Source organism: Engraulis encrasicolus, chromosome 20 (genome assembly GCF_034702125.1).
Source record: "Engraulis encrasicolus isolate BLACKSEA-1 chromosome 20, IST_EnEncr_1.0, whole genome shotgun sequence".
NCBI classification, from domain to species: Eukaryota; Metazoa; Chordata; class Actinopteri; order Clupeiformes; family Engraulidae; genus Engraulis; species Engraulis encrasicolus.
The window spans coordinates 24,624,807-24,646,719 of NC_085876.1; the positions used below are offsets into that span (position 1 = coordinate 24,624,807).

General features: G+C 44.2%; 2 protein-coding genes across 4 annotated transcripts in view; one reads left to right on the forward strand and one right to left on the reverse strand.

Moving 5' to 3' along the window:
- gpnmb (glycoprotein (transmembrane) nmb) overlaps positions 1 to 949 on the forward strand; it is a 13,455-nt gene extending 12,506 nt beyond the window's left edge. For both annotated transcript variants that reach the window (XM_063185650.1, XM_063185651.1), the window contains exon 12: positions 1 to 949. This exon is cut by the window's left edge and continues 543 nt beyond it. The gene's annotated coding sequence lies outside the window, so the exon portion shown is untranslated.
- A 1,453-nt stretch (positions 950 to 2,402) lies between these two features.
- The window catches only part of igf2bp3 (insulin-like growth factor 2 mRNA binding protein 3), a 35,012-nt gene continuing 15,501 nt past the window's right edge, over positions 2,403 to 21,913 (reverse strand). Inside the window, exons 4-16 of one of the 2 annotated variants that reach the window (XM_063185653.1) lie at positions 18,957 to 19,008; positions 18,668 to 18,731; positions 17,615 to 17,905; positions 16,666 to 16,800; positions 15,734 to 15,856; positions 15,108 to 15,243; positions 11,637 to 11,774; positions 11,012 to 11,077; positions 9,767 to 9,886; positions 8,133 to 8,207; positions 7,490 to 7,621; positions 7,174 to 7,287; positions 2,403 to 4,573 (exon numbers count right to left, since the gene is read on the reverse strand). In XM_063185653.1, the coding sequence (XP_063041723.1) occupies positions 4,475 to 4,573; positions 7,174 to 7,287; positions 7,490 to 7,621; positions 8,133 to 8,207; positions 9,767 to 9,886; positions 11,012 to 11,077; positions 11,637 to 11,774; positions 15,108 to 15,243; positions 15,734 to 15,856; positions 16,666 to 16,800; positions 17,615 to 17,905; positions 18,668 to 18,731; positions 18,957 to 19,008 (1,545 nt within the window). In that variant the 3' untranslated portion in view covers positions 2,403 to 4,474. The remainder of the gene's footprint in view (positions 4,574 to 7,173; positions 7,288 to 7,489; positions 7,622 to 8,132; positions 8,208 to 9,766; positions 9,887 to 11,011; positions 11,078 to 11,636; positions 11,775 to 15,107; positions 15,244 to 15,733; positions 15,857 to 16,665; positions 16,801 to 17,614; positions 17,906 to 18,667; positions 18,732 to 18,956; positions 19,009 to 21,913) is intronic. The other variant, XM_063185654.1, reaches the window with a different exon arrangement.

Here is a 21,913-nt window from a genome sequence, read left to right on the forward strand (position 1 = left end):
AACACTTGAGTTCATGCTATAATATCTGGGTGGATAATATATTATATATTTAGATGGGTCACAGATTATTGCTGGCTGATGGTTGCACTATTTGTACTAGGTATGCTGCCTTTTTCTATAGTCTTTTTTTTACTTATTCACTTCTGAAAGCTGTATCCTGCCCTGGTGCTTGAGTGTTAAAAAATGGTATGATATTTACTGAATCTACATTATTTTACTCTGTGTATACTACTTTAATAGTCATTCATACCGTTTCCATATTTGTACTGAAAATGAGTACTCGGACATTGGGAGGGGCAGGCTTGGGGTGCAAGCTTTACAGTTATAATAATCACACACTAAATAAAACATTGCAAATAGGTATGGACCACTGTATACCAGTGCTAAAATACAAATTATGATGAGCTTCACTTAAATATAACAATTAGCTTGTGAAATAATTTCTTCCATTTTTACTATGAGGTAGTGTTGTTTGCAAAAGTTATGCTTGTTTTGAGCTTCCTACCCAAATGAGCGTGTTTGAGCGTGCGATTGTGAGACACTTCACTGATCACTCTCTGGACTGCTGAAAGGAAACTGTAGCACACCAGCATCATTTAGTCCCAGACACACAAAACACTGATCCAGGTAGTATCTCCAATAATACAGCCATGCTCGGTTCTGTTGAGCTTGTCTTTGTTCAGCAATGCTAATAATAGAGAGGGTTTTATTGGGCCATTTTTCTTTTGTCTTGATCTTCTACATTGCAAGTCCTTTGGGATTTGCTGTGGTACACTTTTTACATAGTGCCTCCTCTTCCACATTTTCAAAACTTTATTTTCTGAATCAACCAAGTTAGAGAATGTTGACACGTACTAATTATCTTTAAAATGTTCTTTTTTTTCTACATCTGATTCTGAAACCATTCTGATTTGTCACTGTAGGCATTCTAATAAAGACTCTAAACCAATCAGACTGCATTCGTTTTTTTACACACATGACCCTTCTCAAAGAGAGCTCACTGCCCATTCACAAATCTTACCTTTTAAACAAACACTTACCATCAAATTCTAAGTAGGCCTATTCAATATGACTGGGATAATTTCACTTCTTATACATGAAAAATAAGGGGGGGGGGGCAATAGGGAACACACTTTTAATGAGAAGCATAGTTGCGATACCTATTCTGGCCACAATCTTACACAGTGCACCTTTAAGTCAATGCGAGCATAAGGAGGGCATTACATGCCTAGAGATTCAGCATCTACATACCAAATCTACGGTGTGTTTTGGCTACAGTGATGGAGGACAAGTGCTTGGTTGAAAGCACATCACATTCACACGATCTTTAAAAGCAGAGAGAAACAAGTTAAAAAAAAAAAAAACAGGAGCCAGAAGCCAACTTGACTTATTTTATTTCATTTATCTGAGAGGCTTTGTGATGGGTGGAGATGGAGGAAGGGGGCACAAGCACTGTCAACAAAAGGTACATCATGCGCAAAATAGATTGCTCATTCCTTCCAAAAACATAACAGAAAAAAAAAAAATCATAAATAAATAAAATGGGGGAAAAAAAAACTCCAAACCATTCCAGACTGAATCCATATAACATATTTTCCGGCACATGTCGTAGCGCACATCACAGCATATGAAAATCTTGTTGGGGACCTCAGGCAAATAAGGAACACTAAAGCATCTGGTTGACAAAGAGCTGAAAGAAAAAAAAACTCAAAAAGCAGAAAACTGATACGGGTCCTTTTTTTAATAATTATTATTACCGTATTATTATAGCACTACATTGACTGTTTCTACTAAATATCCAAGGAAAGTAAACCTGCTCCAACTACGCCAAAGCCACAGCACCAAAAATGGAAGCAAAAGCAGAGAGAATAATGTATTTTAAAGTTTTAAATCGAATCGCAAATAACACAACCTAGGCAAGAAAATAAACAATGCAGTCTTTGAAACCAAGTGTTTACACAAATGTTGATTCACTGGATTTTTTTCTTTTTTTTTGCCATAAGGAATGGGTTGGTAATACCCTTGAATCTAAACACAAAAACAAATTCCTCCAATTCAACACACGTAGAGAGGTAGATCAGAATGACAACCAAAAAAAAGAAATGAAAAAGGAAAAAATAATGTTAAAAAAAGGAAAAAAAATAAGTCACTTGTGCCCTCCCGGGTGGCTCTTCGCGTTGGCGCGAGGCCAGTGTGAATCGTGGGTAACACTTGACTTGACACTGGTGTCATAGGCATGTCATTAGTGTCATAATAGGGTCATGGCACAGTTATGCATGTGGCATAAACATTATGTCCATATCAAACATGTTATGACTGTTTGCCTTAAGTGACATTTGGTTATGGCAAAGACAACCTTGCCATAACCAAATGTCACTTAAGGCCAACAGTCATAAAATGTTTATGACACATCTATGACTGTCTTATGACACTAATGACATGCCTGTGGCACCGGCGTCAAGTGAAGTGTTACCAAATCGTGTAACGAGTTGGCGAGGCCTTGGAGGTAATGGCATCGTCGTGAGGGACCAAATCAGGTAACGAACCTGATGCAGGCCCCTCCTACCATAATATTAAACTCCTCCCCCAAACCCCACCCAAACCCGCCCCCTCCTTGCTGAGGTAGAGTGTGTTGTTCCGTTAGGAGGAAGAAAAAGACACGCGAGCTCTTTACCACAATCAAATCATGAACTTACATTCCACAAGAAACAGGAGGAGAGAAAAAAAAGAACTTGATTTCATTGCTTTTAAGAATTTATCATCAATTAACTATATTTCCGGCCATTTGGCATTTTCAGAATAATCAACAACAAAAAGAGAAAATAAAAAAGTTGTCTAGTAATTTCATTTTTTTTTTTACCAGTTGCCCTATTGACGGATGCTGTCTGCACGCTGAAGTGTTCAGTCACAAACGCACCCTAACAAACTGGACTATAGTTTGGCTAATAGTGACTATAGTGTGGCTCCCTAAACCCATTGACCATGCAATCAAACTCAGTGTTGGGTGTCCACTCCGTGGGGGGTTGGGGGGGGGCTGGACTAGCCTCCAGACCCGTCCTACCCAGTCCCGCCTGCTGCTAAGCGGGGATGGAGGCACCAGTGGGAGTGGGGAGGGGAAAACGCTACTGGCATCAGCAAAGGGCTGGTGGTGCTGGAGGTTTACCAGAGGTTTTCTCCCCACTCACCCTCTGGTCCAACAACCCATGACGACCCACGCAGTGTGAAGTCAGTGAAGCAGCAGATAAAGTCAATTTCAATTCATCCAACAGAAGAAAGAAAAAAAAAACGACGAAACCCCAAAAAATGAAAAGCTATTGGGGGGAAAAAACGAAATGAAAGAGCAATGGCTGCCATGTGAGAGGGTGAACCCTGCGTCTTATTCCGGGCGGATGGATCATCGGTTGGTGACTTAAGTGTGTTTTTTTCCAAGATGGCCGTTTGCTCAGGAGGTGTGAAGGTGATGCTTCTAAATTATTATATTTCCATCGACTCGACCACCAAACAGTAAAAAGGCCAATGCTCCGGTCGACACCAGACGTGCAACACGTGCACGCACACACACACACGCGTACACAAACACAGACACACACAACACACGCGCGCGTTCTATTTACAAATGTTGTGTCATTGTTATTTCATGAAATGCACACGCGTGTCTGCACGCACACACGAAGCCCATCTGGGGAACCCCTGGCAGTCGAAGGACCAGCAAGTTGGTGGCTGACCAAAAAGTTTCATTTAGTTTTTTTTCTTAAAAAAATAAAAATGTTCAAGAACTATTAGCTTCTTTTTTATAAAGTATACAAAATACCACAAAGCAAAATAAAAAATAAGAAAGAAAGGATCATTTTTCATATATATATATTTATATAGATTAGTCTATTCTCTCTGAGGTTCTATAGGCTGAGGTAGTTGAAAGTAGGTAAAATGCATATTAACTTGGTTTTTTCCGGCCTGCTGACGTCGAGTCAACACCATACTCCATAATCAGCGTCAGCACTGGCTCTGTCTCGGCCCTCCCAGTACATACATATATATATATAAAAATGCATCCAAATTTATAAAATGCCACTATCCATGTTTTTAATCACGCCTGTTCAGCTATAGACTCCGCCCAGAGCCTGTTTCGGTCACGCCCATTCAATTAACCCAGTGATATTCATTTTGCCCTCAACAGAAGGAATCACTTCATAAACCAGAGAAAACACACGAAAAAGAAACAAAAATCCTCCAAGTGAAACATCTTTTGCAAAAAGAAGAACGGAAACATTTAGTGAGGGTGTGCGTGTGCACTAACATCCACCAATGTGGAGAGACTTCCGGTCTTGTATTTTTTTTTCTCTTGAGATCATTTTAGAACAAAAAAAACCCAAATAACAAAAAGAACCTCTACATCTGTGGGCGGAGCTATAGACCGGGAGTCCAGGGTGGGCGTGTCCTAGGCCATCCCATCAGCGTGCTCCAAGTCGCAGCTTCATTTCCTCCTGGCCAATGAAGGGCCGGAGGGGGCGGGTTTAGGCTCCTGCTGCCGCCGCACCTGAGAGAGGATCTCCTGGATACGCCGTTGGGCAACCTGGGAGGAAACGCAGGACAAATATTTACTCATAATGCAATATGGAAAACCGTTAAAGAGGCACTAGGTAGAATGACGTCATTTGCGCGCGGCCCGTGGCATGCCCGTCTCAAAATCTAGACCGTAATGAAAAAATGCTGGTCAAATAAACTCGCTGTGAGACTGTTTTTCATCCCGGAATGCCAGCAGTTGATACAAATCTGAATATGGCATGTAAAGCGATGTTTTCAAAGGATATTGAACACTGACACTGACACACACACACACACACACACACACGAACACACACACAAGACGCACACCGCACCTTCTACCTGCACTAAACACATACACACACACACACACACTGCTGCTGGTGTACTTGACAGACCTTTTTTAATATTTATTTTCTTCAAAATGCTACTATTACCATGTCAGAACGCTATAAAGGACTTTTTTTTTTAGGAAAAGCACAAAAGCACAACAGATACCTCTTAATGTATGTCCTCTACAAGTCTTCTGTTGTCCAGTCTTGCACTTTAAATGTCTGTATGAGCACTGTCTATGTCCATACTGTCTTAAGTCCATGTATAAGTACTGTCTATGTCTATACTGTCTATGTCCTTACCTAGATTAGTCTATGTCTAATGGGAAAGCAAGAAATGTAATTTCAAATTCTTTGTATGACCAGTGCATGTAAAGAAATTGACAATAAAACCTACTTGAACTTGACTTGACCTTGATAAGCGTTTCCCACGACACTCCCTCGGACTGCGCTGCCAAAACTTGCATGTGGGGTTTTCCGACAGCGGACCGTGGATGTGATCACGACAGCCATCGTTCACTTAAAGACTCGCATAAGCGTCAGCTGACTCTGGACCATGATTAATTAAACTTATAATCCTACCTGGAGCCCCTTTAAACCAGTGTCTACGGCTTGCATCGCTTGATGGGTCTTTAAAAAAAATTGGGTTTTTTTTGGTAGTTCTGACTTTTGCTGAGTTATGTGGCATACGCAAGCCTTGTGCCATATAATGCACAGCTCCAAAACATAAAGGGAAGATCAAAACAATGCATCTCCAGATCACTCATACATACATAACCAAAACAACCCCTCAAAACAGGTGGTTGCCTATTCCGTACGGCAAATGGGCTGTGGCATTCTTAAATGACTTTCTTTGGTGAAAACTGTTTTTTGAGGCGAAAAGGGCGTCATTTGGAAGATGTTCCAGTTGCCTCCCCAGCAAGAGAGCAAGAAACACTAATGAGAGAGCAAAACAGACGGACAGAGAGGTGTTCAGGTCAACAGAGAACTGTGCCAGTATCTGTTCCCGCACTAATTTCGATCTGGCTAACGTATTCACACCAAGTCTTATGGGAACCTGAAAGTTGGTTTGCAATGCGAACCGTAAACAGTGTTTTTTTCCTCTGCAAAGCACGACGAAAACAAGTCACATGCAGAAAAGGAAATTACAGAGCTCCGCATGAACACGGGTGATTCACAGATATAAGCTCTCAAGCTCCGAACGCAACTGCTAAGGAAACGGGTACCAGCACCGCTCTCACCGACCTGAAAACAGGCTTACCAGAATGGTGCCATTGCCCGTTCCCGCAACAGTACAGTATGTAACGAAAGAGCTTTCCTGCAACCCACTCGGGTTCATAGTAAGTAAGTACATTTTATTTATAAAACACATTTAAAAACAACACAAAACTGACCAACAGAGCTATACAGTGCTATACCAGTACAGTGCTATACCAGTACAGTGCTATACCAGGCTCTGAACTTTTCAGCACGTTACCGCGTCTCCCGGATGAACCTGTTGACGTACAAGTATTTTTTCAGTTCACATTGCGAACCAACTATCCGGTCATTGAATGCTTTAGACTTGCAACTTGAACACACCTGCTGGTTAGAGATTAGGTACGGGAATGAGCAATGGCACTGTTCCCACAATGGAACAGAACGCGCTTTAAGAGAGGCTATGTGTTGTACCTGGCTGTCGTAGAAGTGCCTAAAATAGTAAATGGACTGCATTTTTATAGGGCCTTTCCACTCCTTCAAGCACTCAAAGCGCTTTACATTGTATGCCTCACATTCACCCTTTCACACCCACATTCACACACTGGTGGCAGTGGCTGCCACGCAGGGTACCACCCTGCCAACAGGAGCAATTTTGGGGTTACGGATCTTGCTCAAGGACACATCGATGGGATCAGGCAGAGCGGGGCTCGAACCTGCAACCTTCTGCTTGTCGAACGGCTCCTCTACCTACTGAGCCTCCACCGCCTAAAGCCTGGAGACTCGTCCTTCAGTTGGAGGACACGCACTGTCAGCGGGGGGTGGCGCCAGGTCAAGTACCCAGACAGCCACCAAGCCCCCTCTTTCAGCATTGAAAAGACCCCTTGCCGCGATCAACGTATATTTCTCCCAGACTGAATTGTCCGCGATCTGCCACTGGCCCCCCGCTGACAGTACGTGTCCCCCAACTGGAGGAGTCTAAACCAGGCTTATATGAGGGAACACCCCCCGCTGACAGTACGTCTACCGTTTACCCCGAAGTCAGTACAGTATGACTGACTGTTTACCAGCCTCAAGAGCGGTTGTGTGCTTTACGTACCTGGCTGGCGTAGAAGTGTCCTGAGATCTTGACCACCACCTGGTCCTCCTCGTCTGGCGTCTGGTCTCGAGGCACCACCACCTCCGCACTCGACAGGTTCTGGAGCTCGTTCACCTGAGACACACACATGCGCATGATTGAGAGGTGTGGTGTGTGTATGTGTATGTGTGTGTCCATGTGTATGCAACATCCACCATGTTTAGACAAACAAGCACACAGGGGAAAGTCAGCCAACCTCCATGCAGGGAGCAAAGTGAGGGACTGTGTGTGTGTGTGTGTGTGTGTGTGTGTGTGTGTGTGAGTGTACAGTACGTACAGTTTTGCCTCCCTTGCCGATGACTCTGCCGGCGGCAGACGAGGGCACCTTGATGTGGGCCTCCAGCTTCACCTCCTCTTTGGGGCCAAAGAAGTTCTCCTCCTTCAGCTTCCCGAAGATGCGGCCCTGAGCCTACACCACACACACAACCACACACACGCGCACGCGCGCACACACACACACACACAACCACACACACGCACACACACCCACACACACGCGCACGCGCACACACACAACCACACACACGCACACACAACCACACACACGCGCACGCGCGCACACACACACACACACACACTGGTTTAAGCCCGCACACAGACTCGTGTATGTCCTGGGAGTAGTAGCATAGCAAAGGGAAAAACAGTCTGCTTCCAGCTGGATTTCTTGGGTCACTCTTAATTGTAATGCATGACGCAAATGTAAACACACATACACCCCCCAACACAGGTGTGTCACTTTTCAGTGGCTTTAATTTCCACCTTAAACAGGGGTTAAATTCCACTTTACACTTTACACATTCAACGGCAGCATAAATTGTACATGTGAACAGTGACAATAAAAGGCATTCTATTCCATGGGTTGAAGGCTTAACTTCTGCATCTCAATCTGAAGATGAATTTAACCACAGTTTGAGGTCTACCTTAAACTGGGCCTCTGGGGGGCCACTGATGATGACCATCCTCTGCTTGGCCTCGGCGCCGTCGGCTGGTGCAATCTGAGGGGAGACACAGCAGATTACAGCAAAGACTTTCAAATATTATATGTATATAAAACATACCACGTGTCATCAAGGCAACAAAACAGAGTCAAGTCAACAAGTTGGTTTTATTGTCAATTTCTTTACATGCACTGGTCATACAAAGAATTTGAAATTACGTTTCTTGCTTTCCCATGCAGACATAGACTAATCTAGGTAAGGACATAGACAGTACTCATACATGGACATAAGACAGTATGGACATATGGACAGTATGGACAGTATGGACATGACCACTCTGGTGGTCTACTAAATGGGCATGACTTTCCCATTGAGCTCCATTTATTCTGCTGGTCTCCTAAAGGGGCATGGTTGACATAGGATGGAAGTGTAGAGCCTTGCTATTTTTGGAGGAGAACGCCAACACACACAAGGGGTTACAAGGTGTAGGTTGGGGGTTACTTGTTCACTTCAGACGGAAGATACCGCACACTTGTCCATCCACGGCTGAATTTTATTGAACAAACAACGTTTCGGCCAGCTTTTTAGTAAAAACTTGAGAAAGACCACCGGCCAAAACGTTGTTTGTTCAACGAAATACAGCCTTGGGTGGACAAGAGTGTGTGGCATCTTCCCTCTGAAGTTTAGAACCTTGAGTCATATTGATTCCAGAAGAAATCCTTTATGAACCGTCTCAACCAGTAATCAGAGATGCTTGATAAGGTAACCTCACTTCTTTTCAGCTGTTTTTCATGTAATGTTTCAGCATTTTGTCAATGCGTCTCAAGAACTTATTTTTTTCCATATTATTAGCCTGGTGCATAGAACGTGTTTACCAAATGGAGAAGCTTGCTTTTTCTAAGTGAACTGTGAGAATGTAGACGTCAAATATTTTCAACATGGTAACCAAAATAAATGGTAAAAAGTGGCAAGTCTGGTGTCTTAAATGAAGAAAGAATGGAGTTCAACGGAAAGTCACAACTTGGGGCGCGTTCCAGTATGTGACCGTGCGTCCTCCACTTGTGCTTGTGGCCTCGTACCAGGAAGTAATACGTTGTGATGACATTACTGACAACATCATTATATTTCAATATCTCGCAAAAGCTCATTTGTTAAGTTATTTTCCCATTTGCAAACTGGATGGTGAATGAAGAATAGTCCCCCAAAAATGGTTGCGGCTAGGCTGACAGCTGGGAAACTAAATGGTTTTCTCCATGGAGGCGGGCCATCAGCAAAACGTGAGGCCACAAGCACAAGTAGAGAATGCAAGGTCGCATATTGGAAAAAACCCATAGGGTCCTTGTCTCCTGAAGGGGATTGGCTGCCATAGGATTACAGCTTAGAACCCTACATCACATGGATTCTGGAATGAACTCCTTATGAACCATCTCTACCCTATCATTCATTCATCATACATCAAGTCCATTCATTCTCCTAGTTTACTAGTCTCCTAAAGGGGCATGGCTGCCATAGGATTGCAACTTAGAACCTTACATCACATGGATTTTAGAAGAAACTCCTTATGAAACGTCTCTGCATGGCAACTCGAGAGACGTTTGGTGAAGTAAAGTACTCACCTTGATGGAGGCGCCGGCGAATCGGCTGAGCTGCTTGATGTGCTGGCCTTGCTTGCCGATGATGGCCCCCACTGCCAGGGCAGGGATGAACAGGTACACCGTCTCCATCTCAGGCTGCCCCTGCAGATAGGCGTGAGTGTGTGTGTGTGTGTGTGTGTGTGTGTGTGTGTGTGTGTGTGTGTGTGTGTGTGTGTGTGTGTGTAAGGGTATGCGTGTGTAGGTGTGTGCAATGAAGGCGAGAACAAGTGTGTGTGTGGTGTGTGTGTGTGTGTGGCGTGTTTAGTGATGCGTGTTTGTGTGTGGAGAGAGTGGGTGGTGTGTGGGGAGAGGTGGAAGGAATCAAGATTAGGTCAGTAAATCCACAGTCAGAAAACAAGTAGTTAGTAGATCAACTGTTCCAGTCCCATTGAAAAGACAGCAGTGGCAGTAGCAGCATGCAACTCGCTGGCAAAGAAATGTTGCACTGTGGTAGTACCCACGATACATTCCTTCTCCCAACACACACACACCTCTACACAACAGTTATGTACAACAACAAGCATGGCATACACCATCCTGGGCACACACACACACACAGGTATGCCACTATTTTGGGGCTTAATATGGTTAAAATCGTTGGCTGGGTTTATAAAGGTGGTAAAGTAACTTATTTTTCACGTTAGGCATTGTCTTGTTTTAAGACAAGTTAAAAGAGGGAGTATGTAGCTAAGATGCTGAAAGTCAATGGATCACTGTAGCATGTGTGATCCATTGACTAACTAGTTTAGATACTTACTCCCTCCTTAAAACAAGACAACGCCTAACGTAAAAAATAAGACACTTTACCACCTTTATAAACCGAGGGCAACGATTTTAACCGTATTCATCCCCAAAATAGTGGCATACCCCTTTAAGTCCTGGTAAATAAGCTCCGTTACTCTGTAGCTCAGATCCAGCATGACAGGGAAGCAGGTCTCAGTACACACTCATAGAAGTATGCACGCACGCGCGCACGCGCGCACGCGCGCACACGCACACACACACGCACACACACACACACACACACCTCTGACAGACACGACACACACACACACACTACAGCGCCACCACTGGTTGGTCGGTGTTAGGACATGTTAACTGCGCAGCTTGACCCTGGCAGGAAACCGAGCAGCACACAGCACAGGCCTGGGAGCCAATTGAAAATGCAAGCAGCCCAAAGTCCAGCCAATCGTGCAGCGCTGGCGTCACCGAGTGGGCGGGACTTACACACAGGGAGGGACTTGCTGCTGGACCAGGGGACCAGGAAGGCACGTCATTGCCATACACACCGTACTATAAAGAGGACACACAAACATCAGACTTGGGACTATTTTATTTTATTTCTTTCAATATTTTGTAGGGGCTTTTTTGGGCTTTATTTCTGACAGGACAGTGGAGGGGAGACAGGAAATGAGTGGGGAGAGAGCGACGGGGAAGGATCGTCAAATGACCTGGGCCGGAATCGAACCTGGGCCGCCGCCGTAGTAACCCAGTGCCCCATCGTTAGTCCACAGCAGGGCTGCCTGGGACTTTGCTTAACTGCACTTGATGGAGCACAGGTGTCAGGAAAAGTTATATGAGCACTAGGTTTATTAGCTGCCTTTTTGCACCTTCACTTCCACCCTAAAACCCCCAAACACACCCACATGTTACTCTGATTACACTACCCTCAAAGATAAGGAAGGCACGAAGGCACGCACGCCCACACACGCACGGCAGGGTAGATCCTTACATACACCTAGCCCTGTGTACGTACCCCAAAGATGGAGTAGGTCCGTCCACACAAACACACACACACACACACACACACACAAACACACACACACACACACACACACACACGTGTACTCACCCCAAAGGCAGGGTAGGCTCCCTGAGGTCCGGCTGGGGGAGGGGGGGCAGCCATGGAGGGAGAAACCCCCCCACTTGCACCACCCGGAAACAGCCCCAACGCATTCAAGTTCAGCCCAGGAATCAGGTTAGACTGTAGCTACAGAAAGAGACATAGATCGAGAGAGAGAGATAGATAGATAGATCGAGATCGAGAGAGAGAGAGAGAGAGAGAGAGAGAGAGAGAGAGAGAGAGAGAGAGAGAGCGAGATAGATCGAGAGAGAGCGAGATAGATCGAGAGAGATCGAGAGAGAGAGAGAGAGAGAGAGAGAGAGAGAGAGAGAGAGAGAGAGAGAGAGAGAGAGAGAGAGAGAGAGAGAGAGAGAGAGAGAGAGAGAGAGAGAGAGAGAGAGAGAGAGAGAGAGAGAGAGAGAGAGAGAGAGAGATAGATCGAGTAGTAAATTTCTCAGGTCACAGGGGCCCGCAACCTACCATGATGCTGCCTCATGCCAAAAATTCCTAGAAAAAGCCCTGGACAGTGTGCAGGATTTCCTTTAAGCTTGAATGACAAACCCACTGGGATAATATCATATACACATGTCTAATTACAGAGGTGTGCAAAAGCACCCATTTTAACTTTTAACCTCGTTTGCTATCAGGATGTTGAATGGGGATAAGCCCCATTGGGGGGAGCTCTGACCAATCACTCACAGACTCACAGTTGACGTTCATGACATACACTCACCGGCCACTCCATTAGGAACACCTCTCTAATGCTGGGTTGGACCCCCTTTTGCCTTCAGAACTGCCTGAGCTGCCTACAACAAAACTTGGGTAGGCTGTGGCATTCCAACAAATATAAATTGGTACTAATTGGCCCAAATTGTACTAAGAAAATGTCCTTATGCCATTAAACCCCAAGCCTGAAATGTTGATGAAAAGCAGGGTTGACCCATGTTTTCATGCTGTTGACGCCAAATTCGGACCATTTTACCTGAGTGTTGCAGTAGATATCAAGACTCATCAGACCAGGCAACATTTTTCCGATCTTCTAGTGCCGTTTATGTTGAGCCTGTGTAAATTGTTGCCTCATTTTCATGTTCTTAGCTGACAGGAGTGGCACCAAATGTGTTTTTCTGCAGCTATAGCCCATTTGCCTCAAGATTTGTGATGTGCTGTGTAGTCAGGGATTCTCTTATGCATACCTCGGTTGTAATGAGTGTTTTTTTTTACTTAAAGGGACACTGTGCAGGAAATGGTCAAAAAAGGGCTACTATGTTATGCTGCTCATTGAAATTGGGTTGCCCAATTTGATCTTTTCATGAAAGTTTACTAAGTAATAAACTAAACATTTCTAGCATGGCTCATTTTTGTCATTTTTGCAGCTAAAAATGGCTATTTCTGGAAATTCAAAATGGCGGACCATGGAGAAGATCCCCCTTTTCGTGTATGAAAAGTGCAGTTTTTCCAGTCATAATGAATACTTTGAATTTAATGGTGGTGGTAAGTATTCATGAAAAAGGTAACATTAGTGAATGGGTAGCATGGATTCTGATAATAAACAACTAAAAATCTCACACAGTGTACCTTTAATGTTGCCTTTGTATCAACTCAAACCAGTATGGCTATTCTCCTCTGACCTCTGCCATCAACAAGCCATTTTTGCCCACAGAATCGCTGCTCACTGCATTTTCTTTTTCTTTTTCGTACCATTCTTTGTAAACCCTAGAGATGGTTGTGTGTGAATATCTCAGTAGATAAGAAATTTCTGACATTCTCAAATCAGGCCCTTCGGCACCCACAGCCATGCCATGTTAAAGTCATTTAAATAACCGGCTTTCTTCCACATTATAATGCTCGGTTTGAACTCCATCAGATCATCTCGGCCATGTCTACGTGCACAAATGCATCGAGTTGCCACCATGTGATTGGCTGATCAGAAATTTGCCTCAATGAACAGTTGTAACAGGTGTCCCTGTAGTGGCCGGTGACTGAGTGTATGTTATTATGCTTCCAAGTGAGTTTGTTTATTGGCTGGTAACACCGCCCGCCTGGTGGTTGACTGTAGTTCACAAACTGTCTGATTACGGTTTTCAAAGTACCGGTAATTCAAAATGAATGGTAGCCTATAGCTTGTTAGGCTATGCCACGCCTGCTGCATGCAAAGAGTTAATCCAGGAGAGGGCAGCAGAGGTAACAATGGGGCATCTAAAGCTAGATTTATGCTTCGGACGCATAGCCTCTGCGTCCGCCAGTCTTGTGTCTGTGCGAATCCACGCCCCCGGCTCTGAGTGATTTTTGGATTTGTGGTGCATAGGTGGCGGTCCAAGGTTTGGATTGGTGTAAAAAAAAACCCTCATTTTCAAGCCCAGTAATTATTTTTTGACTCCCCCTGCCCCATGAACCAGGAAGTAGAGGGCATGACTTAGGTGCCCCATAGGCTGCATCCAAAACTTGTGCTAGGCACTGCCTCTTTACCGGCAGCTACCACTCGACTCCCTGACCAGTAGCTTTCTATGTAGAAAGCCGGCCACTAGTAAGCACAAATCGGACGTACTACAGCACCGTCGTTTACATAACGATTGAACCGGATCAGTCGCTGTGTGAGCCGTTGCTATGTGGGCCGTTGCTGTGTGGGCCGTTGCTGTGTGGGCAGTCGCTGTGTGGGCCGACCCTGATAGCACTAATGAACAATATCCATTCAGGACTAGTCCAGGAAGAGAAGTTCTGAGGCACTCAAGGTTGAGATTTTAAAAAATAATTTTTATTTGGCTAGCTGCCCAAATAAAAAGTATTAAAAAAATCGAAACCTTGAGTGCCTCAGAACTTCTCTCCCTGGACTAAACTTGAGAGCCCCTACACTGATGAGCTCCAAGGAAAAAGGTGAAGACCCAGAAGTACTCCAATTATCTGTTGGTGTTTGATCCGTACAGGACTTCTGGAGGCATCCATAGAGGGCACCACAAGCAACAGGAATGGAAGGGAGGAAGTAGGTTGACTTGCACCCATGGACTGCTTGGCCAGATTGACTTGATGACGACATTTTGTGCAGCAGCACAGGATGTATGGACAGGCCCGAGTTATGGTAATGGGACTGGCACAGTCACCAATGGTGAGGGTGAGCGGATTTGGAGCTGGTGTTCGTAGCAGCAATGTTGTTGTTGTAGGCCAATGTAGTGGGGAGCAGCATGTGCTCATAGCAGCGATAGGAATGTCATTTTGGTACAGACAGAGGGCTTCAGAGGCACTCTGAGGTCCGTTTAAAAGTCCTTTATTTTACATGGACATCAAGCTTGTCCATGTAAAAATAAAGACTTTTAAATGGACTTCAGAGTGCCCTCAGACCCCCTCTGTCTGTACAAAGTTTTCATTTTTGGATACCAATGAGCACCTGAAGATTTTTTATGAAACTACCCCACAGATGCAACTTATCCTTCCCTCTCTACTATTCTAGATAATAACAATGACATTCTTATGTAGAGTCCAGCTTACGTTCATAGCAGCGATGTCGTTGTCGTAGGCCTCTCGGATCTTCTTCATGACCTCCTGTTCGGCCTGGGCACAGGCCTCGATCGAGCCCTTCACAGTGATGGTCCTCTCTGGGTTATACAGGGTCAGGTCCTGAAGACTGGACACACAGACAGACAGACACACAGACAGACTTTTTTATTCATTTTTAAAGATATTTTTTGGTCTTTTCCGACTTTATTGATGACAGGACAGTATGATAAGTGGACAGGAAACGAATGGGGAGAGAGATGGGTCGGCAAATGACCAGGGCCGGGAATCGAACCCAGGTCAGCCGCATGGCAGACGAGTGCCCTACTGGTTGGCCACGGCAGGGCCCAGACAGACAGATTTAATGAAAACACTAGCAGTCATTTGAGAAAATAGTCGGGTGCATGTTAATGGCATACTGGTATGGAAAAAACTGATGATGGCATTGAAAGCTGCCCCCTTGCACAGGTGAGGCATAAATGCAATTTCATTGTGTGCAGTGTTCCCTTGTGTGCTGTGTCAATGACAATGGGAGTTGGAGTTTCCCAATGGGCTTTCATTTCACTTCACTAAAAAAAACTGATGGCATTGAAAGCAAGAGATAAAACTGAAGAACTTACGGCGAGATGGTGATCTTTGTCTGTGTGTCCGTCTCAATCTTCTTCAAGTTACGTCCCTCCTTTCCGATCAAGCGGCCCACAAAGTTATTGTGAGCCAGGATCTTTAGAGGAACCTCCTCGGTACTGGGGAAGGAGGAAAAAAGATATATATATAGTCAGAAAAGGAGGATAGATGGAGCCTTTATCCTGGTTATCACGACAAATTTCAGCTGGTTGACTTCTCACACTAGCCAAATTCTTCTCTCAAACTCATTCTGCGTGGCATCTCTGCATTGAAAGGGCGCAGACGGACAACAAACTGACTTGACAAAAATGTGTACAACATTCCTACATATATATCAGGTGTGGGGCCCTTGAGACCATCTTATCCGGCCGCCGACATACTTTTCATGTTATGCAGCGTCACATGAAATATGACGCATTCAATGTTACAAATTACATTTGCAATACAATATTTTCAGGGGACCTGGTGAAGGTGGGGTAAGGTTGCCACCTTCAATAAAGGCCTAAAGTGCTGGCGGAATTCCTGGTTTGTGCTCATAGTATGGCCGCCCTTGGAGTACTTAATAAAATTTGAGGTGGCCCCTCGAATGAAAAAGGCTTCCCCACCCCTGACGTATATGGTCAGGCCCATACTCGCATACCACGCCAATGGTAACTGGAGGTTTGCCCAGACCTCAGTCTGTTCAGGCTGACTGATAACCATTCAAGGAGTTATTCCCATGCCTAATTTCAAGACCCAAACTTTTTTCTCTCTTTCCTGCAGAAAACGGTGACTTCATTATAATATTCAAATTTTCTAACACCTCAATTCATGGTTTTGTTTAGCTGGAAGGCCAACATATGCACGAATAAACAAATTAATTATTGGAACAGTTTAAAAAGTTTATGATTGACGCATGCCCCCATATTTCCATAATTCCATCACTTACAACTTGGTGTCGACGGCTTCCTTCTGCATGATCTCCATGATGGAGCGGCAGGCGTTGCTGCAGCCCTCTGGGGTGGAGTGCACCGTGATGGGCTTCTCCGCCGCCCCCGCATTCTCCTTGCGGTGGATGTCAATCCTGAAATACACACACAATCAGAAAAGCATATTAATACCCTGAAGTGTGTGTGTGTGTGTGTGTGTGTGTGTGTGTGTGTGTGTGTGTGTGTACACACACAATCACATACTACTTAAAAGGCATCACATGTATCAGCTGTCAATTTCCTCACATGCACTGGACATACCAAATTAATTTAATTATGCAAATATTCATGTCGTCCATCTCATCATCCTGGTCTCAGTTAAAGGACCACTTCAATTTCAATATGGTGTTGTATTGCTCACGCTACCCTTGACTTGTCAGTACCCGGTGATGCCACATTTTTCGGCTGGCTCAACCCTTTCCGAGATATGAGCTATTCTAATGGGGGCAGCGTTTGTTTACATTTTTAAAAAATTAGCATAGGCCTACTTCAAATATTTTCCCAAAAGGTATCAATGTTTGCTAGTTGTCTGCTGATGTTGCATAACCTTTTGGACCTTTTTGGGAATAAATAAATAAAAATGTTTTTTTGAAATGTAACAAACAGCTGCCCCCATTACAATGACCAGGATCTCGGAAAAGGCTAAAGCAGAAAAAAACCCTCAGGTACTGACAAGTCCAGGGTAGTGTGATCATTACAACTGCATATTGAAATTGACTGAAGTTATCCTTTAATAGCAAAGGTGTAAAAAAAGAGGAAAAAAGGTTCTCTTTCTGATTCTCTCACTTTTGAGTGTATGTGCTTTGTGATGCTGTGATGTATCCACAACCCATATGCTCTTACTTAATGTGTCAGTCTGGTGATGTTGCTATGCAACTGTGTTGTGCAGACCATGTACATTTCTCTTACTTTGAGTGTGTCTGTTTGGTGATGTTGCGGATGGTGGCGCCCTCCTTGCCGATGATGGCGCCCACAAACTGCGTGGGCACCAGGATCCGGAGCGGCACATCGGCCTGCATCTTAGGGCGCGCTCCGCCCATGGAGCCGGGGGAGCCTGCTCGAGGGGGCCCCCTGGGGGCCATGCCTCTCCGACCACCCCCCATGCCAGGCCCCTCAGGACCCGTGGCCAGCTCGTCGGGGATGTAGCAGACCTTCAGCGCATAGTTCTCCATCAGGTAGCCGTTCAGCTTCTCCAGTGCCCTAGAGAGAGAGCGAGAGAGCGAGAGAGCGAGAGAGCAAGAGAGCAAGAGGGAAAGAGAGAGAAAGAGAGAAAGAGAGAAAGAGGCAGAGAGGGAAAGGGGCAGAGACAGAGAGAGAGAGCGACACAGAGAAAATGCACAGATAATCCATAGACATTAGCATGGGAGGGGCACAGCTATAGAACAGTAAAGGTCACATTGACTGTTCCTGCCTAAAGGACTGCCACCTCTGTGGTGATGCTGCTCGACTGCACATCAAGTTATCCTGTAGGTGGCGATAAAGCAACAACTTTGTACAGGAAAGGATGAGGGGAACGTAGTGTGACTGGCACCCCCAGTCTAGATAAATTGCCTTGTGCACCATGACACACCTGCTACAGGCAAAAGACTAAGACTGAGCACAGCTTGTCCAGGAGAGGGCAGCAGAGGGCCATATTTAGCGCTACAGCGCAAACACATGCCCAGGTACTTACACTCGCATTCAACAAAAGAGGGAACTTGTAATCTTTTTGCTTTTTATTCACAAAATACTGTTTCCAAAACATTCAATTTATACGGAAGGTGGAGAATTGGTACAATGTCAACATTTCAACTGTTAAAGCGAAGCAATGATATTGTTTTGAGGGAAATGTGTGCTCATTTCAAATTTGGCACATGCAACAAATCTCAGAAACGTTTGGAGTGTGTGTGTGTGTGGGCGCGGGTGTATACACATCTGTGTCTGCCGACACGTGGTTATCAGCCTAACGTGTGTGACACTTACGTTCTGGCTTGGTCCTTGGCTCCATAGCGCACGTTTACTACAGCGGTCTCTGTCTCTGTGTTCACTGTAAAGCAAATGAAACAAAGGCGTTAAAAAGCAACATGGAAAGATGGGCAATGTCCATGTGGTCACATCAGAATGCAGGTTACAATAACATGTTGCACTCACAAATGTGTGGAGACATCCATAGTGCTATTAATGATTTTTGTTAAAGATTAATGATTTTTGCTTGGGAGTGTGTGTGTGTGTGTGTGTGTGTGTGCGCGCGTGTCAGAGTTTCTAAAGTTACCTTGTTCACAGCTCTCTACTGTGCCGTGCTGGGCCAACATCCCATCCAGAACCTACAAGACACAAACGAGAATATGTTAAAATAAAACGTTGCACACGCACACGCACACGGTAGGCTATAGCACTTGCTGAACCTCTTGGATGCTACACATAAGTTGCATGATCAAACGTGTGAATACAGCAGCCTTTGGATTGTGTGACTGTGTACTGAAATGCACAAACTATCCATCATATGGGACGGATTGGCACTCTTCTCTGCCACAACGCAGCCAGCCATACGATTTTTAATTCAGATAGTTCCCTACTACATTACAATGTTGATGAGGAAACATTAGTACCAGTAATCAGTACCAAATATCAAGCACTTTGTGATTCAGGGCAATTTTTCTGGTGCACTTTCACAATAATGCAGAGCTAGTGCATAAGCTACTGTCTGACGGTATGTCAATGGCTGCTGGAAGAGACTGGGAACTGTTTGACTCCAGTCAAGTTCCTTCTTGCCAGTTACAACATGACATGGAAAAGTAATACATGGGTTCTAAATTTTGTTTATAACCCGACTGCGCAAATCTAGCTGCGCACAACTCAATCTCTGTTGGAAACCGCTGGAAAAAAATTAGCTCATGGTTGGCTGCTAGCGTCTTGCCACTCCTCATAACATCGTGTTGATAAACACTGAGAACCCATGTATAGCGAAGCAGTAAAACCAACGGTTGGCATTCAATGTCCCATCATAGTCACGCACAGTTCAAACTTTTTTACTGCACGTAATGAGCAATGCAGTCACTGTGGTAGTAGGGCACCCTAAGGTCTCGCTACACATCTTCAAAACAACAAAACATTTATTACACACAGAACGTCGTCATTGGAGGACAGGTTGTGTCTGATTTGCAATGGTGCAATGCTAGATCAACTCTCCAGGGAAAAAGTAATGGCTATCGCTAGCCTAGCTCAGAGTTCCCCTCCCCATCTTTTTCGTGAGCTTTGCGTACCCCCTAAACTACAGTCATTCCAATGCCCTCAATCATGCTCAACATCTCTTCCTCCATCCCAGTGTGACTATGCTGCGTGCATTTGTTGGCATCACATGTCAGCTGTCTGTATTGTTACAGTGACCTTGGATCTTCAATGTGAATGTTACGCTTTTGACAATTTCAATTTCCCAAAAAAGGAGAGGCCAACACCTGGGAAAAGAGACCAGGGAATGGCAAGGTCAACTAAATGTTTTTGTAAAGCTTACAATGCAATACTATTGGCTTTTTATTTGATGGCTGTGTGCACCTCTGTTTCTATAAAAGGTGAATACGTAATTAAGGCCTTTCAAGGCACCCAAGGACACTGGTCGGATTAAAAAAAAAAAAAAAAGCATTGAAGCTGTACATAGGCCATCATACAGCATACATATTGTGGACAAATAAAATCATGACCAGCTGCAGATCAGGCGCGAAACTAATTATTGACGCTTTTATGACTGATTTTAAATAACCCTTCTTTGGCCAGGTTCATCAATTACATACATACATTACATACATACATTAGCTGACACCTTTTTATTCAAAGCGACTTACACTTATTTTTTAAGTACAGGCCAGGGTATTGGTTACGGTCCATGGAGCAGTGTGGTGTTAGGTGGCTTCCTCAAGGGCACCTCTGCCCATCTCCTTAACCACTAGGCACACATGGCACACACAGGGACAACACCACCCCATATACATGAATGAAACGCCCACCGTCCCCCACATCACACCAGAAACTGCAGCTTTTCCCCAGCTCTTTACAGTTAAGGCGACCACCTTGGCTACGAACACCTTACACCTTGATTACATCCCCTGTAGTGATGAATATTTCTAGGGACGCAGGCATCAAGGGATACTAGAGATGCAAACGAATAATCGATTAAAAAACATTACATCACAATTAATCGACAATTCAACTGACAAGAGACCCAGGTGAAAAGGGCATGTGAAGAGTGTGTGTGAAGAGGGGTGTGAATAGTGGGAATATTTAAATCACTTTTGGGTTAAAGAATTGAAATAGAATTGATTTAAATGTGTTATTTTAGCTAAATTTTTTATTAAAATTTTTAGATTTAGTAGGTTTTTTTTTCAAGAAACATTGAGATTTCGGAGGGAAAATGCCGCTTATCAATTAATCGTAAGTCAATCGATAAGGCTATCAACTAATGATTAATGAATTAATCGATAATTTGCATCCCTAAGGGATACCAGGCACCGATACTGCTGTTACAGGAAACAATGCTGCACTGTGCATTTATATTCATTTCATGTTGGGGGTAAAAGTATCGTATCAGTACTCATTAATGTCTGTACTTGCCGATATAGACATTAATGCACTCATACTGTTTTTTTAGTTTTTTTTAAAGTACTATTGTGCATCCCTTAACCTTTCAATTTTTTTTTTTTTTTTTTTTTAAATGGGGGGGTGTGGGGTGTCGCATCATGTTCCATAATGAAACTGCACAGCACTGGAAAGGCAACGATGGTCACCTGTATCCCATGATAACAACGCCACACACCTGCGCTAACCAACTTTTTAGCTTGGTATTTTTTTCTCCTGCTGAGGTGTAAACGCAACATGTGGATAAAAATAAACCCTCCATTGTAACAAATGCGTTTCAGCCTCCTAAACAGGATATTTTTTTCTCCTGCTTTTTATATCTGGATGTTAAATATCTGCTACGTGGAAACGGAAGGCCAAAACCAATGTAAAACCAATACAACCAGGAGAAATAAAATAATTAAAAAATCCAGCTACGTGGAAACAGAACCTTGATCCTCTGTGTAACACCTCTCCAAAATATTACTGATAAATGAACACCACCATCATCACCCCCAAAAGTAGTTTTGAGAACAGCCTTTAAATTCTCTGCAGCCACGAGTGTTTTGATTATGCATTGTGCTGTAATTTCAGAGGAACACAGAGGAGAATTCCGTCCAT